We start from the raw sequence: 16,725 nt of genomic DNA on the forward strand, positions 1-16,725 counted from the left end.
GGCCTCAGATGCAGCAGGAATTGTAAAGTGCTAAAACAGCAGAAGAAAGATATCTAAGCGGTAGAGAAGACGTGAGAAATAGAACAATAGAGCTGTGTAGTTTGCCTTTCTAAGTTGCAACAAGTTTATTTAGTATATATCTAGAAGGTTATGCTTATGAATAGAGCTTTATTCGTTGTCTCTTATAAACGAGCCGTTTGAGAATAGGCCACTATTGTTTTAACCAAAGCTACGTGTGCTTAAGGTGATTGGATAGAACTACTGTCAGTATGCTTTTGCTCTATGTAATTGGCTGAGACACATTTATGGTATGTTGTAACATTAAGTTTCTTTGCCCTGCTGCCTGACCAGCGAGCTGTTAGCATCTCTTCATTGCCATAACCCTGTAATGAGACTGATGCTGAAAATAAATAGCTCAGGACGCTGATCCCAGTGGCCCCGTCCCATTTGTGTCTGTATATAAACTGCCGGTGTCATCTGCTTATGGTGACTAGAAAGATAAATGTACTGGTGTTTGTGAAGGGCTCCTGGCGCTAAGAATGAGCACTGTGTCTGTAGGGATTGTATTCTAGGGTTTGTTAATGTTTTGGGGTTTCTTGCCTACTGAGTACTGTCCAGGTCATGTGAAGACACTGAATATTAAAAAAACAAAACAAACCAACAAACCATCAACCAAACAACTCCAAAACTAATCAGAATGGATACACAAATGAGACTAAATTCCTGTTGGTCAGCTCTGCCAGTACTGATGATTAAAACAGAAATATTAATGGAATCGTGTTGAGATAGCACTCTGTGCAAATGGCAGTGACATATGAGGGATAAACACTCTGCCAAGCAAAATATTGAAAAAATTCTAAATGACTGCTGAATACTGCTTTTAGAGATCTCTGTCAGTTGTATTTCATTATTATTTTAAGATTAACTTTTTGCATCTACTGTAAGCTACTTTTATCTTCAGAATAAAGTAGTTGGATGGCAGTAGGGTTTTTTGTGCTTTAGTATTGTTTTATAGAACAGCACTTCAAAATGTGCTTGTGCCAATAAATATTTTAATGATTTCTACTATTTATGTTTCTAAGCTCCAGCAGACAAGGCACATCATGCACTAAATGATTATTTCAGCCAATGAAATCAGGTTTTGTTACATCCAACTAAGTCCCCAAGTTTTGGAAGAAAAGTTAAAAGAAAGTAACGTCACCTCTCGCTAACTTAGCAGAAACTATTTCCATTTTACACTTATGGAAATAATTGTGCATCTACAATTGAAGAAAAAGGCTTTTTGTGCCTCTGCACAACAAAGACACCACAACTCAGTTATGACAAAACACTGCAGGAAATTCCTGTCATAATCTTAATCAATACTACTGATAGAATGTAAATTACAGTCAACAGTTTTGACTAGAAACACAAAACACAACCTCCCAGTCAAATTCACAGGAATGAGAATAAGATTTATTAACTCACAGTAGAACATCTAGTTTGCATAGAAGAGATTGCTCCTTTACATAAAAGGATTATTGGTAAATTAGCATGATCCTTTTAGCTGTATACATTCCTCATGTTCCACAGGAGCTTTAATGAATTATCCCCAGAAATTGGCTGCATCCAAGCTTGACTTAATGTTGTGCATATTTTCTCGACGTTGCTTGGTGTAAATATTTGCCTCCCCTTTTTGCAGCCGTTGCTTCAGAGCAGATTTCTGCTGCTTGGTCAGCTGACGCTTTATCTTCTGTTTCACCAGCTCCTACAAACAAACACGCATTTGTCATCGAAACTTCTTTAAATCATTTAGCAGTACAACATGACATGACATGATGTCGGAATTTTTTCAGAATTTTTTTTTCAGCATGAACATTCATGACTCATGACGTTCACCTTGACTCTAGAAATGAACAGAGTTCTATCCTTGTAAGAAAATCATAAAACAATTCAACTGACTGAAAAAGGAGATTTTCTGCTATGGACAAGGTCTGCACGGAGTGCTGTGTGTGTGCTCTGATAATCTTCATTACAATAAATAGAATTTTAAATATTTTTATAATTTTGAAGTTAATCTTCAAGTGTGTTCACCACTGAGATGCTAAAGGACCCACACCTCTCAGTGCAGAACACAGGCCTTACACAAAAATGTAGAAGCTGATTATACTGCAGAATATTCCACGCCCAGCAGTAATTGTTAGGCTTGTGCTTGTTTCTTTAGCACCCTGGTTATTCTGAAGTTTAGATTACAAAAATATGACTGATTCTAACAGAAAACAACAACTCTGCAACACAAATGTGGCTAAGAGAGAAGGAGAATTAGTGATTTATAATTCCTCCTCCAGGTTTTCCCATTCCAACAAGCTGGAGTAGTTCTATGAAATCTCATCTGTTACTTGCACTGTGGCTCATTCTGAACTCTGCTCTCCATTGTGATGGCAGTATCTGCCCACAACAAAAACAAAGCCATGATTTTGCAGATTGTGGCATGGTCCCAGCTCAAGTTGCCACACTGATGCCAAGTGCACGCTTGTGTATTTTTTCTTGGACAAAAAAGAGAAATCAAATTGTTTTCATCTATTTAATCATGGTGGAGTTGAATCTTGCTAGACACCTGCTAGAATAAATTCTGCAAGGCAGATACCATTATGACATGTAATCTAATGTAAGTTCACCAAATTCTATTGCTGAACTGCAGCACTTGGTGTAAAGACCCATCAGTCTTTCCACCATCACATCCTATATGTGTTCCTAAATTCCTGATACCAAGTAGACATATCACCTGCTGCCTGCTCTGGGGTTGAAGAAAAGCACATTAAATTCTGCTGAAAATGTCCTGATTTATGTAATTCAGAAGGTCAAATTCAAATTGCCAAAGAGATCTCTGTTGAAGGTGAGTTCACAGAAATCTTTCAGAAAAGAATGTGAGAAATCTCTAAGAGAGGTGAGAAAGGCAAAATTAAATCTAGACTCAAGTATCCACATTCAAAATAAAAATATTAATTGTGGCTAGCAACAGAAATGGATGAACTGATGCTGTTAGTGCATTACCAGATATTAATATGAATTAGTTATTGGGTAAATGAGAGTTGTTAGTGTTGATATGGAGCTTCAGTGAGAGACCAAAAAGCAAAATATGAAGGAGAGTGCTGGAAAGCACTCCCTGTAAGCAGTTACAGCAGTATCAGTCCTAATTTAATGTGGGAATGGAGATACACACTGGAGAGGTAGATGGTAACTGTTTTTAAAGATGATTCATGCCAGAGAAGAATTTCAGAAACAGGGGCTAACAGTTATGTGCAATTTAGGATGGTCTGAGGGTAAAGTAGATGACAACATAACAAAATAATATTTACTGGAGGAATGGTTGAACAGCTCCCAACACTTCTGACTGATGTGATGCTCTTAGTCCTTGTCCTGGGCCCAGCAATGGGAACAATACACTCTTCATTACTGAAACACAAAAATCAATGTATTATCCCATGAGCAAGATAAACACACCTTTGCTTTTATGAGCACCCTCTTTGAGTTTTCACTTTCTGGGCTACAACTTGAAAACTTGCAACAAAACATGCAAGTTTTAAACACTACATGTTTAAACAACCAGCTTAAACATTAACACTGGTTGTTCAAGACAGGCATTTTGTGAAAGAAGAATTTGTTGCACAACAGCCATGTAAGTATCGAGCACAAGAAGAGAAACCTCAGGGCACTAAAACACTTCAGATCCTGCACGTTTTGACAGTATTTAACTGAAAAGCAAAAACAAATGAGGAGGAGTATGATCTCTGCATCCACATACATGGTGGGCTGGCAAACTCAAGAAATATAACTTCACACACAATGGGTTAATGAAAAGGCAGGCAGGAATTTCTAAGTATGTCAGGAAAGGAATTAAAAGCTGGAACAACATACAGTACAATATATTTGAATTAAACACTCCAAGCAGGCTTGTTCTTGATAACTTCAGCTGAGTGAGTAGCAGAACATTTGCCTTTGACACAAAGTATTTGAATTTTAAACTTCCTCAGGGAAGTTATTTAGAAGCAGGATTTTAACATCAAGAACTCCTTCATTGTCAATATTAGCTGAAATGAAGAAAAAGGGGAAAAAATCCACCACAGAAAATAGGTTGGTCTTTGAAGTTCAAAACCTGTTTTCTCATTAGATAAATACAACAGAGGTGGACAACCACACCACCAACAGGAGGGGTATTTACTGGTATATTTTCAAAATAAATTTAATTTTTAGTCTTCAGTTTAAACAAGGGCAGCTGAAGAGCACTCCTTCTAGAGCTACTTGACACATATCCATTTTTGGGGCCAAGGAAAGGGCCAGACTTCTAGACAGTAAATGTGAATCTTTACCTGTAATGACTGAATTCCTCATTTAAAGCTGAATTGACCAGCTCAGGGCACTCCTCTTCATTCTCCTTAGCCTCACAGCACCCTCCTTGACCTGCCTGATCTTCCAGTTCAGCAGCATTTTCAGTTAGTCTTTTGCCCTTAAAAGAAGTAACTGCAGAACTCTCTGCATCTTCACTGGACTTCCAAGGCACAGCTGGCCCTTCATCTTCTTCCAAGGCTGAACTCAACTCTGCCATATTTAGTCTTTGTGTATTTTCCCTGCTTTTAGCTGTATCAGCCTCCTCCTCACTGCTGCTTGCAGCGCTGTCAGAGGCTCTGCTTTCAGAGAAATCACCTGCTTCACATGTGAAGTCTTCACTGTTCTGTTCATTTCTGCTGAAGAAGTTGAGCTCTTTCTCAGCATCCTCTGGAAGTTCTAACACCTCTGTATTGTCATCCTCATCAGAACCTGTAGGGTAAAGCAGTTCACCATCTTCCTGCATCTCCTTTGCATAGCCACTGGCAGCAATCTCTTTATCAAGAGAACATTCTCTCCTGTGGAAAAAAAATGTTTTCTTTTAATATGCTAAATTTAATAAGCCAAGTTACCAATATACTACATTTTGGGTTTAAAATGCTAACCAAGCTAGACTAAAATTACCCACTATTAACAAAAAAGATACACTGTTGAATCACACAAAATACATGATGGTGCTGAGCTTTAGGTGAACTACTAACTTAGAATGTAATCCAAGAGAAGAAAACTCCTCCAGAAGATGATAGCATCTCCATAACCTGCATTTATAGTGGTTTGGGGTTTTTTTTCAGGAAATTGTTCTACTTTAGCAGGAATAACATTTTGGCTTAAGTTCAAATCATGCTTAAGCAAACAGAATACTAAAGGGTCTGACATACAAAGGCTGATTAAAGTGTGGAACTTCTTAGGTAAAGTGCTCAGAATGAAATAAACCCGTTTTCATTGTAACAGTTTAGGTCTCTTTACACAGTTTCAGTGTAAGTTTTGGTCTTAAAATGAGTGAAAAGTAATTTTACTTTTCAGAAGGATCAAAAGACTCTAGAAGTTTAAATGTAATAATCCCTAAGGAGGCAGCCACTCTATTTAAAAGCGTTTAAAATAATTTTGAAACAGAAACCCAGATTAATCTTCAATATATTAGATTATTTAACTGTTAATTAAAATCAAACAGGCTGATTCTGCATCACTGTTAAAATTTCCTGGACATTCACCATTTGGATCAAGCTTTCAGGTTGACCTCTCTTTCTTGGTTGCAGGAAGACAAGGCAGCACAGGATTTTAAAGCACACTTGGAAACCACTCACAGTAACTTTGAGAAAAACACAATAGTAATGAGAAAAATGTAACTTAAAATTATATAGTCTGGCCTATTTTTTTTATTTCTCCCACAGGCATCTCTCACAGGAATTCACTTTTCTCAGAATACCAACACTAGTGCCATAAGTAGAACTCAAATTCATCTGGTCATTTCTACCTGATGTCTTTGAAGGTTGGGAAGAGCTCACTCTCATAGTTGAAGCGTTTCTTGAAGAACTCCTTAATACAGTTAACATCTCTGTTAAAATACCTGTAAAAAAATACAGAATTGTACAAACAAAAAATCAGTGAAGTCTGTTGCAATAAGAAGCATTTACCCTACATGGTTTTATTTGAAAATTATTTCCATTAGTAATCTCAAGTCAAAAGGCTAGGAAGAGAAACTGGATACAGTTCATTTCTGTATCCAGAGTGTCACTTAACCAAACACTATTATCTCTGAGAAGCAATTAATCACATATTTATTCTGCAGAGACATTTCTACTCATTCTTTGTTTGGAACATTACTTGTGCTGCATCACAGCACTCACAGAAAAAGATTCAGGAGAAGACTTATGGAAACAAGTCATGGTTGACTGTTTGCTTTCATCAGCATTTGTCAGATTCACCTGGAAAACACCTTTGGATCTAAACTTACCATTCAGCATTTGCATGTGATGTTGACATCATCTGAGGGAAATCAATCAAAGTGGCATGATCGTTATTATCCAAGATGAGATTAAACTCATTGAAATCCCCATGGATCAGACCATGATTGGCAAGTTTTACAATCAGGTCCATTAATTCACTGTAGACGGCAGCTGGATCTTCAATTTGGCGCACCTGGCACCTGGAAAGTTAAGTAAAATTAAATAATCTCAACCTTGAAAGACTTAATTTAAAAATACAGATGAAGTACATGAAATACATTTGACAGAATGCCAGAGTAATTCAAATTAAAAGGGCCCTCAAGTCTCTGGTCCAGCATTCTCCTGAAAGAGAGAGACCAGACCAGACTGCTCAGGTCTCTGTCTAGTTGGGATAGAAAACTTCTGGGAATGGAGATAGACAGTGAAACCTTCCCAAGCAACTTGTGCCACTGCCTCTCTGTCTTTAAGAGGAGAAAATACCCCAAAATATCCAGGCTAAACCTCACCTGAACTCACTCACTGTCTCCCACTGAGCACTGCTGTCATAATGCATTATGTAAATAATGGACCAGCAAACTTTTATGTTTTTCCTGTTTTAGGTAATCTTATCATGTCAGTAGGAGCTAAATCTTTTTACGCTGAAATTCAGATGGCTCGGGGCATTTTCTTATACAAAATCAGATTTTCTAGATTATGTTAGGAAAAGAAGAAAAATTAAATTTCCACTGCAGACTGCCACAAGGAACTTTAAGTGTTCTGTTTACACAATGGATGTGGAATTATTTAACAAATGAGGGTGGGAAGTCTTTTCCACATTATTTTTCAACTGCTTTACTTTGGAATTATTTCCCTTTTGATTAAACTTAAGATCTTGAATCCTATACAACACAATGGACTGGTTTGTTCTGTAACTAGAAACTTTAAATCTCTGGATTAGACCTGGTTATTGTATGAAAGAGACAGGTTTTGGTTTTGAATGCTTTTGCATTCAAATCCAAACCAACCCTTAACCTACAAACCTCAATAATATTTAATGTTTCTAGAGGTTGAAAAGCTCAAGCAAAATAATCCTTCTCAAAGATGCAAAACCAGATTATACATGGTAGTCTGTTATAAACAGTGCAGAACTGAGTTACAAACTCGCCTGTATTAACAGAGCAAGGATCACAAAGTGGAGCTCAGAACATGAGGGATATTAATACTCTATATACAAAGTAACATATAGAATGTGCAATTTCTCTGTAGAAAACAAGAAAAAACCCTAACCCTGTTACTTTTTCTAAGGTTGCCAGGGTCTCTGTAACACAGAGAATTCAAGCTTTCACTACTTACAAAGGATATCCATCAACAAGTTCCATAACAACTGCATGCCTGTTGTAGTCTATGGGCTTTGGAACAGGAAATTCTCTGTCGTGCAAAGCCTGGAAAGAGACAACACAGTGAAAAATTAAAATTAAATTGTTAGGGAAACATTACACATATTGACAAACCCACACCTAAGGTAAGCTGTACATATCACTGTGATAGCAGTATATATTGCCCAAATCACGTGCCTAGGAAGGAAAACAGCCTCACAGCCATTGGACTTCCCACTGCAAAGACAATAAAATTCAGAAGTTTAGACACTGAGTGCACTGCCTACAGTTTAATTATCATGCATCTAGAAGAAAATCACAACAAACTGGAGAAATGACACAACCTCACCTGGTACATTAGCCTGTGGAATCAGTAATAGAAATAGGAAATGGGGTTCTTGGCATTAGAAAAGAATTCCGCACTAAGCTGCTGCCAATACACTGCTGCCTGATTAGCCAATCTATACTCAGTTGCTGTAAACACAAGCATGTGTTTGTTTGTGTATGTGAACACAAGTTCATTCCTAAACAGTAATAATCGGCTTTATACCACACTAAGATTAACCAAAGATAAGTCATAATATTTTCAAGCTCTCCTGTTTGCATTTTCTAGCACAAATTTAGTCATTCATTGGATCCACTCAACTTTTTTACAGGTTCATTCTGTTTTTACTCATTCTGTTGTTACCAGTGAACTTTTCTAGAGAGTCCTAAGTTAAAGCAACATAAATACAGTTTTTGTTACTTAAGTATTTCTTCTTTTCAGCACTCAATTAAACCTCCCCCAGTCCTCTGCTCAGGGAACCTGACCCCACAATAACGTTCCTACAAGTTCTGACCACATAAGGTTTTACCAGCCGGACCACCTGGACAGAGCATCTAAATGATGGTGTTAGTTCTTTCTCTCTCTGTGGAGGCCACTGAGACAATTAATCACGGTTCTTTATTTACAAGAACAAGAAAATAATTTCATGTAAGTATTACTCTTGAATAACACAAAAGGAGAAACGAAAATTAGGTTTTTATGAGTAATTAGTTTTCGGCTATCATCTTTCATCACTATACAATACCTGTGGTTTTTTGAAGCAGGTAAAAAACCACAGAAATCAGGATTAGCAGTAAAATTAAATCTTTTCTCACAGCACAGAACTAAGTGTGCCTTTTTAGATCAAAACACTAGTTTTGATCTGAAAGATTTCCCTCAACAGCACAGCAACACGTGAAAGCTTGGTAAAATAAAAAACAGGTTAATTTTAAGAAACGACAACTGCTTCCTAGCTTATGCAATAAATTTTGAAGGGAAAAACTGCAGAACTGGTGATATATAGATTATCTATCCATAAATAACATCATTAATTTGAAATTCTCTCATGATACCTGAATCTGTTCCATGTGATTTCAATGGCAAAGCTTAATTTTGGCACTGGGAAGTGTACAAAGCATGTTGCATTGAAACTTTCTGAAATGTATACTTTAGGTCCATTAGGGGAGAGATAAAAATGAAGCATAAATCCTGCCAGTACTGTGAACACAAAGTGATCAAAAGACAGCCTGAGAAGCATCTTGTAGCCTGTCCTACCATTGCTGGCTCTGTGTGAGTGGCCACTTACCTTCATGTAGGCAAACTCCTTCATTGCTGCTATCCGGGACAAGTACAGCCAGGACATTTTGTGCCTGTGCTTGTGGTAGTCACGTTTGTTTTTCAGGTTGCGAAAGGAGGTTCTCCCCAGACGGTGCAATTTCAGTGCAAACTGTTGCTCCTCTTCATTGGCAACAATATAAATATCTAGAAAATATGTCACAGCACAGATCTAAGAAATTACTCATATCTAACAAGCCAGATGAAAAAGTGCAGTGAAAGATTGTTACCTCACTCCTCACCCTTTCTGACCCATAAGTTTTAGCAAAGGCAGCTAATTACACAATGTGTATCAAAAGTTTGAACACGAAAAAATTACTGTTAAAAGAGTTCATGGTACTCCAGTAGAAGAAATGCTGATGGGATCTGAAGTATCTTTCAGTGCTCTGGTGCTTTTAACTACATCCTGGAAGAGCTTTCCCTCCTGAGCAACGGACAGACAACCCAAGGGACCAGACTCCTAATTTAGTGTTAACAAATACCCTAAACTTCATTTCTAGTATTTGTCCCAAATAATCCTCTTCTCCAATTACAAAAGTCACATTCTGTGTCAAACTACATGAACATGCAGGAACCAAGATAGTGTTCCAATAGTTTTGAGCCTATTTTACTTTACTACCTTATCTTTAAGTGGGATGAAAAAGCTGAAATTATCTTTTTGTTAAATGGTTTGAAACTTTTCACAAAGCACAACACAAGCAGCACCTGCCTGCAAAGTACCTTTTTAAATAATGAACTAAGAAATGAACAAATTGGGCAAAATGCAATTACACTGTTGTAAAAAAAATATTCAAATGCAGCCAGAAGCCTCACAGAGCACTTGAACAAGCTCTGTTCAAATACATCTCGGTGTTTGACAGATTAACTGATCTGCCTATCCAGAGGAAAACTCCCCTAGTTTCTAGCAAAATATTTGCAGTATTACAGATATGTTTGCTTTAAAAAATTAAAATAAAATGTTATTTGACTTTACCTGATTCTTTGCCAACACCCATCTGGTTCCCCACAGAACTGATGACTTGTCGGGAAGAGAGAGTTTTCAGAGCCAGGTAATCATATCCTGCATTAGTTAACCGATAACCCTGGACAGCTGGGTAAAAATAAAACACATTTCACTCCTTGTTATGCACACATACTATTTAAAATAAATCTCAATTTAGTCTTGTTTCTTGCAGTACACAGCACCCAAGTAATATTTCACCCCTTGGCTCTTACCAGCCCCATTTGACTGAATGGTGAAAACATTTAAATTGGATTGGAGCAACCCTCAATCCTCGGAAGAACTGGGAGGGAGAACACAGACATCCCCACTGTGTTTGCAGGGCCAGATCCAACTAAAAGGCTGAAGGGAATAGGGAAAGGCCTGCACCACCTTATCAGATGTTAGATAACAAATACTGCTTTAGCAGCTATTCCTGAGGCAGTGAAATGTCCAAGGATTGTGCAGTCTGTTCCAGAACTGTGAGGATATCACTCACTTGGATTGACTCCTACACACACTTGAACACTGCTTCAAGTGATGATTCTTTTTACCTTATTCTGAGCAAAAAAGAAAGTTAACTCTTCATCTTTTTTCTGTCTCTTACTTCTAAAGATACAAGCAGACACAGCATCTGGTGCTGCACAAACCCACACTTCCAGGCTGAGTGCAAGAGAAGGCAAAGCAAACACTCTGGGCACTCCTACATCCCAACCTGCTGGGCAGGTGCCACTGTGAGGCACTGGGGACAAGATAAGAAGGGGAGTCCAACAAAAATTCAAACTTACTTTTAGTTCGTTCGTAAGCCAGAAGTTTGTGCTTCGCCAGCTCTCTCAAAATTTTATTACAGCCACCGTGTTTAAGGCTGGCAATGGAAGCAATTAAGCTAGCAGGAACTATTTCATGGTTCTTCATGCCCATTTCCACCTAAAAGAGTAATTAAAAACAGATTTGTCAGCACTGTGTTAAAGTACAATGAAATACAGATCCTGCTCAAGAGTAAAATCTCTTTTCAAATAGGCAGTTTTTAAAGACTACAAATTTTAAGACTTAACTTTCTACGTTTTAAGCCTTAACAAACCTTTCCACTTGCTTCACTGCTCCTTGGCAGCCTATGTACAACCCACCCAGGGAAGTTCTTCAGTGCCAGCCACGACACGAGGGGCTAATTAGATCTCAGTCCCAGTCACAGGGAACAGCGAGAGCAGAGACGCTGGGACGCTGCCTCGCCGTGATGGGTCTGCGACCAGCCGGGCATCCCCAGGGACTTCCATGGCATCCCCAGAGAACCCCCAAGCATCCCCAAGAACTCCCTGTGCCTCCCGATTCCCCCCAGCCGAGCGGCCGAAGGAGACACCGGCCCGAAGCGGGCCCTCCCCACAAGAGGCCAGCACGGAGCCCCAGCGGAGGCACCACAGGCCCGCCCCGGCCCGGCCCGGCCCGCTCACCGCGGTCAGCACCCTGAAGTGCTCCCGGGACAGGTACCGCAGCATTACTACGTTCAGCTTCCCCATGGCCGCAGCGGCAGAGGTGCAGGGATGGAGAAAAGAGGAAAAGAAGGAAAAAGATCAGGAAAAGGATGAGGAGAAAGATGCGGCGGAAAGGGATCGGGAGCACGGGCCGCGCATGCGCAACAACGCCTGGTCAGGTCCTGGCAGCCGCGCGCGTTGCCGCGCTCCGCCGGGTCCCGCCGAGCTCCGCCCGCCACCGAGCCGGGAACCCGACCCGAAACGCAGAGAAACTCTGCTCCGAGCTCGGCGGGACTCCCTTCCGTGCCTCCCTGCCGAGGGGGAGTGTTTTGGGACGCCCGTGCAGCTGCCAGGACCTGTTCTCGTGGAGCGCTTCCCGCTTATCACGTGACGCTGTGGGACTGTATGGAATGTCCGGAAACGGCGGGGTCGGTGTGGCTGGGAAAGAGCTCTCTTCGCCGGGGGATAACCCGGTGTTGCCAACCTATTTAAACACAAATCCAGACGTTTTGGCAAGCTAATGCAGCGAAAAGCTCTTTGGTCTTCATTTACACTTCAGATCGAATATTTCACTAGAAGAAAGTGAAGAACGTTCATGTTCCATCACCTAGAACCCTGTAAAAGCAAGTTCTAAATGCCAAAATATCAACACTTGTTGCAGTTTCCTTCACGTTAACATACTAGAACATCATCTGGCATATTTCTTGCTCTCTCATTTTTATTTTCTTCTTTTTCCCCCACTGTTGTAGGTATGAAAATAAGAAGGCAAGATCATTTTCATTTCTCTCAGCCAGCCATCTGTGTTCAGCTGTTACCTTCAAAAAAGAAAAAAAAAACCAAACAAAAACTTTCCAAAGAGGAGAAGACAGCCCCATCAGGTGCACATATTGTGAACAAAGACCCATATTTACGATCTGTGATCTCTGACTCTTACATCCCTTGTAGACTGTATGTTTGCTCATTAAATTTCCATCCTTTATTGTGGTCTGTAAATTTTAGACACTCTATAATTGCTACAGATTAAAGACAAAGTTAATTTTATCTGTCTGTCTTTGTTTTTGTCTACTGCTAATGCCATGGTCAGTACTCTCAGATGAGTCCATTTCATGGACACACAACAGGAAATAGGCTGAACTGCATCCTCCAAAGTACTTTGATTTTGGCCCAATTCCTCATCCAGCTGACACAAAACAAGCATTACCCTTTTCCAGGCACACCTAGCAGCAAATGAAGACCATTTTTTTTTCTACTCTTTACTGTTTTTTGGGGGTTTTTTAAGAATCCTTGGCTTTTCTGCCTTGCTCTGATTCTAGACCATGAACTGAAAAGATCCCGTCACTGATTCTGGAGCAGATTTTGCCACCTGGTTAGCAGGGGAAGAAAGAAGAGAAACTTCCAGCTTCAGGAGACAGGGAAATGAAGACTTGGGGGTTGGTGTCCTTGTCCAGCTTTCCATTATGAATTTATGACTTTTGTCTATATTTTCTTTTATAATCTGACTGCCTAACTAGAACCAGTTAGTAAATTCTGTGTTCCTCATATTTCACTGTTCCATTTGCCAACAGAAGTAAAAAGAGCCCCAAAGAATCCACAATTGTGTAGATATAAATTATTCTCCAGGGATCTGTCTTTTTCTAAGGGTGTGAAATCTCCAGGAAGAGGAGATCCAATCCATCATCCAATCATCCAAACATTAGTCCTGTCAGACTTACTGACAGGATTCTAGAAATAGAAAATGCTATGTGAAATACCTACCTTTTTCTGCTTCAGAATTTCATGAAGATTTGTTTTGCTTTCTGTGACTGTACTTTTAGAAAGATTAAAATATAAACTGCTCTTTTATCTACAAGAATTTCTGTATGAACTCGTGAGAAAAAAACCTGAACACCAAAAAAGCAAACAGCTAAAAGCAGACAGCTGATCTCCAGAGACAAGAATTAAATGGTTACTTTTTCCTTTAAATAGAAACTGTCTGGGTGCTTAAGGAGAATGTATCCCTGATCCACAACTCAGGGATGTAAAGTTGTAAAGTCTGGTGGCATGTTCCACAAATTCATGGATTACTTAGACAACACTATACTGCAATTATGCAGTGTTCTGATGTTTTCAACTGAAAGTAAATATAAGGAAAAGCAGAAGTAAACTCAACTGAATTGTGTGTTATAAAACCCACCAAACTTCATATTCTGGAAAGAAATCATAAATCTTGACTTTGTTGAGTGTTTCATTCAATGAGAGCTCTTGTTGACATATGGTAAGATATGAAACAGGTCAATTGAACAAATTTTCATATTTTGTTTGTTTTTTCTGTTTGAGAAAGGGAAATGGAAAGATCACAGCATCCTGAAGGCTAGCACAGACTAATCCTCACCAGTCCTGCTGGCAACACCTTCACTTGTTTTGACAGCCAGATCTGGGCCAGCCAGGAACAATACAAAGAAATCCAGGCAGGCAGACAGCTACAGTGCCATTCATCAGTCCTGGAAAAAGCATTCCAGAGCTTGGCATCTGTGCTCCAGTGCTTGCCAAGCACATCCCCAGAGTTGCCACACAGGCATTGGCTTTCACAGCGGCGAAACAGAAGGAAAGCAGAAGATATCTGTGAGCCACAGTGTGAGCAGTTGGGAAGCACACTGCCATGGTCCTGAGAATCAGAAAGGTAAAAGCTGTGAAAGTCGTGCGTTGGGGTAAGGACAGTTTAATAGGAGAAATAAAGGCTGCACACACAAGCAAAGCAAAATAAGGAATTAATACCCTGCTCCCCATGGCCAGGCTGGTATTCAGCACCTCCAGCAGAGCAGGGTCCCACTGCACATCTCAGTGACTTGGAAGGACAAATGCCATCACTCCACATATCCCCTGCTTCCTTCTTCCCCCATTTTTTTATACACTGAGCCTAATGCCATATGGTCTGGAATATCCCTTGGGTCAGTTTGGGTCACCTGTCCTGGCTGTGTCCCCTTCCATGTACCCCCAATCCCCTCACCTGTGTGGCAGGAAGAATAACAGAAAAGGCCTTGGCTTTGTGCAAGCCCTGCTTAGCAATAGCAAAAACATCTCTGTATTACCAGCCCTGAGTTCAGCACAGGTCAAAAATACAGCCCCATAACAGCCCCTGGGAACAAAATTAACTCCACCTCAGCCAAAACCAGTACAGAGGTGCAGAGTAGAAACTGTGGAAATGGCCCCCTTGTTGATCCTCACTGGATCCTGTCGGTGCCCAGCAGCAGGGCAAGGGCAAGGGGCAGCCGGCAGTGCCCACACTGCATCTCACAAGAACTGGTCGGCAGGGAAAAAAGAGCAGAACAGCAACAGCCAAACTTGAGCACAGCTCAGTGAACCTTTATTACTGAAATTCACAGATCTCACCCCAGCCAGAAGGCTCTGCTGCTGCCCTGCAGCACCAGCCAGGCACAGGGATGCTGCGTGGGGGGACTCACTGCTGCCAGATGATTTTCAGGTTCGGGGGCAGCTCTGCGGCCGTCAGTTCATCGATCTTGCTGCCGTCCCTCACGGGGGTGCGGTAGAAGCCCAGCACGTCCCTGGCACGGCGCATGCAGTGCAGCTGCGAGTTGGGGACGGCGTGTCCCAGCTCCGCCGCCAGCCGGGCCAGCAGGCGGTGCTTCAGCCGCTTATCCTGCAGCGGAGCCTGCTGCCAGTCCTCGGGAACAGAGGGCCCGAAGACCTCCCTGACGTGGGACTCGAGGCAGCTCTGCAGGTCCTCGGGCGGGACGTAGCTCTGGCAGCGGGGCATGGGGTGCATCAGGCTGGGCTCGCTCCTCTCCTCCTTCTCAGGAACTGCTCCGTCTGCTTCCACTGTTCTTTCCTCCTTCCTGCTGGTACCAGAACACATTCTCAGTCTCTGGCTACTCAAGACAGAGTCAGAGCATTTTTGTATTCGTTGTGTTTTAAACCACTCAATCCAGACATTCTACACATCCCATGGACTCATCAGGTCTGATGGCCAGAAGTGCACAGGCCTTCCCCAAGTGCTGCTCCCCACACAGGCTGCCTCCGCAGAGCAATCATCCACCCACCTTCTATCATGGGTCTGAGTGAAAACAGCATTTTAATAAGATTAGTTACTTCTTTTCTGTTACAGCTCCGTTTTCTAAAATTTGCTGTGAATAAAAAGCGTATCAGAAAATAACCACTACTACAGAAGAAAATCAGTGTCCATATGTAAAAAAAAAATCATTACTAGTTTTTAAGTAAAAAATTTTGCTTTCTCATATGCCCCAATGCAGTCAACAACCCATGCGCGGTTTCACGCAAAATGTTACAGAGGAACTGTTTTTCATTCCCACGAAATCCCTCTCTTCCCACTCTTAACAAAAGCAGTAATAGCTCTAAAGGCTCCAGCCCTGCACCACTGCACCCCCACCAGCAGTGCACCTCGGTGGGCGCAGCTTGCCCAGAGAACCTGTGGAGTCTCCTTCCCTAAGGACATTCCAAAGCCATGGACAAACCCTGAGGGCTTTGCTCAGGCGGTGCCGGGCTAAATGACCTCCAGAGAGCAACGGCCCGGTGCAGGCCCAACATGCGGACAAGGCCAGAAGCCACCCCCGGAAGCCACCCTGTGCCTTGCGGGTACCTGCGGCCGCCCCACAGCGCCCTGAGCCCCGCGGGGCCGAGCCCCAGCCTCTGTCGTGCCACCACCCGCAGCACCCGCACCGCCGCCATGCTGGGGGCGCACCGGGCGCCTTCCGTAGCCACCGCGAGTGATGCATTTCTGCCGCGCCCCGCAGAGCCTCATGGGAAATGTAGTCCGTCCCCTGAGCCAGCCCCCTCGCTGGGAAACGCAATGTGTGGAAATTTCTTTAGGAAAAGGCGTTCTTTGCTGTTTGGTCTTTGTGTGCTTTCAGGCCTAATCGACAAACAGGGAGATTCAATCAAGCAGACAACAAGCTGTAAGAGATGCCCGGGTGTTGAAAATTTTCAGAACCACAGAATATGCTGAATTGTAAGGGAG

The 16,725-nt window shown here is 41.5% G+C and overlaps 2 protein-coding genes and 1 long non-coding RNA gene across 4 annotated transcripts; 1 reads left to right on the forward strand and 2 right to left on the reverse strand.

Annotated features, from left to right (window-relative positions):
- Positions 1–1,433: 1,433 nt before the first annotated feature.
- Positions 1,434–11,931, reverse strand: RIOK2 (RIO kinase 2). Its single transcript, XM_071456464.1, has 10 exons — positions 11,733–11,931; positions 11,073–11,211; positions 10,279–10,395; positions 9,277–9,452; positions 7,644–7,732; positions 6,320–6,511; positions 5,840–5,932; positions 4,350–4,883; positions 3,339–3,435; positions 1,434–1,747 (listed from the first exon to the last, which is right to left on the reverse strand). Exons 1-10 carry the CDS (start codon positions 11,796–11,798, stop codon positions 1,586–1,588), a joined length of 1,665 nt encoding a protein of 554 aa, XP_071312565.1. The 5' UTR covers positions 11,799–11,931; the 3' UTR covers positions 1,434–1,585.
- Positions 11,932–11,978: 47 nt separating this feature from the next.
- LOC139605082 (uncharacterized) lies at positions 11,979–12,794 on the forward strand. Its single transcript, XR_011684220.1, has 2 exons — positions 11,979–12,370; positions 12,503–12,794. It is a non-coding gene; the product is annotated as an uncharacterized lncRNA (long non-coding RNA).
- Positions 12,795–15,074: 2,280 nt separating this feature from the next.
- LOC139605093 (large ribosomal subunit protein mL50-like) lies at positions 15,075–16,498 on the reverse strand. 2 transcript variants are annotated; one of them, XM_071456478.1, is made up of 2 exons: positions 16,348–16,498; positions 15,075–15,589 (listed from the first exon to the last, which is right to left on the reverse strand). In XM_071456478.1, exons 1-2 carry the CDS (start codon positions 16,434–16,436, stop codon positions 15,190–15,192), a joined length of 489 nt encoding a protein of 162 aa, XP_071312579.1. In that variant the 5' UTR covers positions 16,437–16,498; the 3' UTR covers positions 15,075–15,189. The 2 variants fall into 2 exon arrangements, with proteins under 2 accessions (XP_071312579.1, XP_071312580.1); XM_071456479.1 differs by having other exon boundaries at positions 15,075–15,586; positions 16,348–16,496.
- Between the last annotated feature and the right edge of the window lie 227 nt (positions 16,499–16,725).

The sequence above is a fragment of the Agelaius tricolor genome, unplaced genomic scaffold (genome assembly GCF_023055355.1).
Source record: "Agelaius tricolor isolate 1412-34295 unplaced genomic scaffold, bAgeTri1.0.p SCAF_59, whole genome shotgun sequence".
Classification (NCBI taxonomy): domain Eukaryota; kingdom Metazoa; phylum Chordata; class Aves; order Passeriformes; family Icteridae; genus Agelaius; species Agelaius tricolor.

Coding starts and splice junctions, on each gene's coding strand:
- RIOK2 (XM_071456464.1), bottom strand. CDS start 11,798: ATGGGGAAGCTGAACGTAGTAATGCTGCGGTACCTGTCCCGGGAGCAC. Junction 7,733..9,276: donor AGGAGTTTGCCTACATGAAG/GTAAGTGGCCAC, acceptor GTCTCTTTCCAG/GCTTTGCACGACAGAGAATT. Junction 5,933..6,319: donor TCACATGCAAATGCTGAATG/GTAAGTTTAGAT, acceptor ATTTTTTTACAG/GTATTTTAACAGAGATGTTA.
- LOC139605093 (XM_071456478.1), bottom strand. CDS start 16,436: ATGGCGGCGGTGCGGGTGCTGCGGGTGGTGGCACGACAGAGGCTGGGG. Junction 15,590..16,347: donor GCGCTGTGGGGCGGCCGCAG/GTACCCGCAAGG, acceptor TTCTGGTACCAG/CAGGAAGGAGGAAAGAACAG.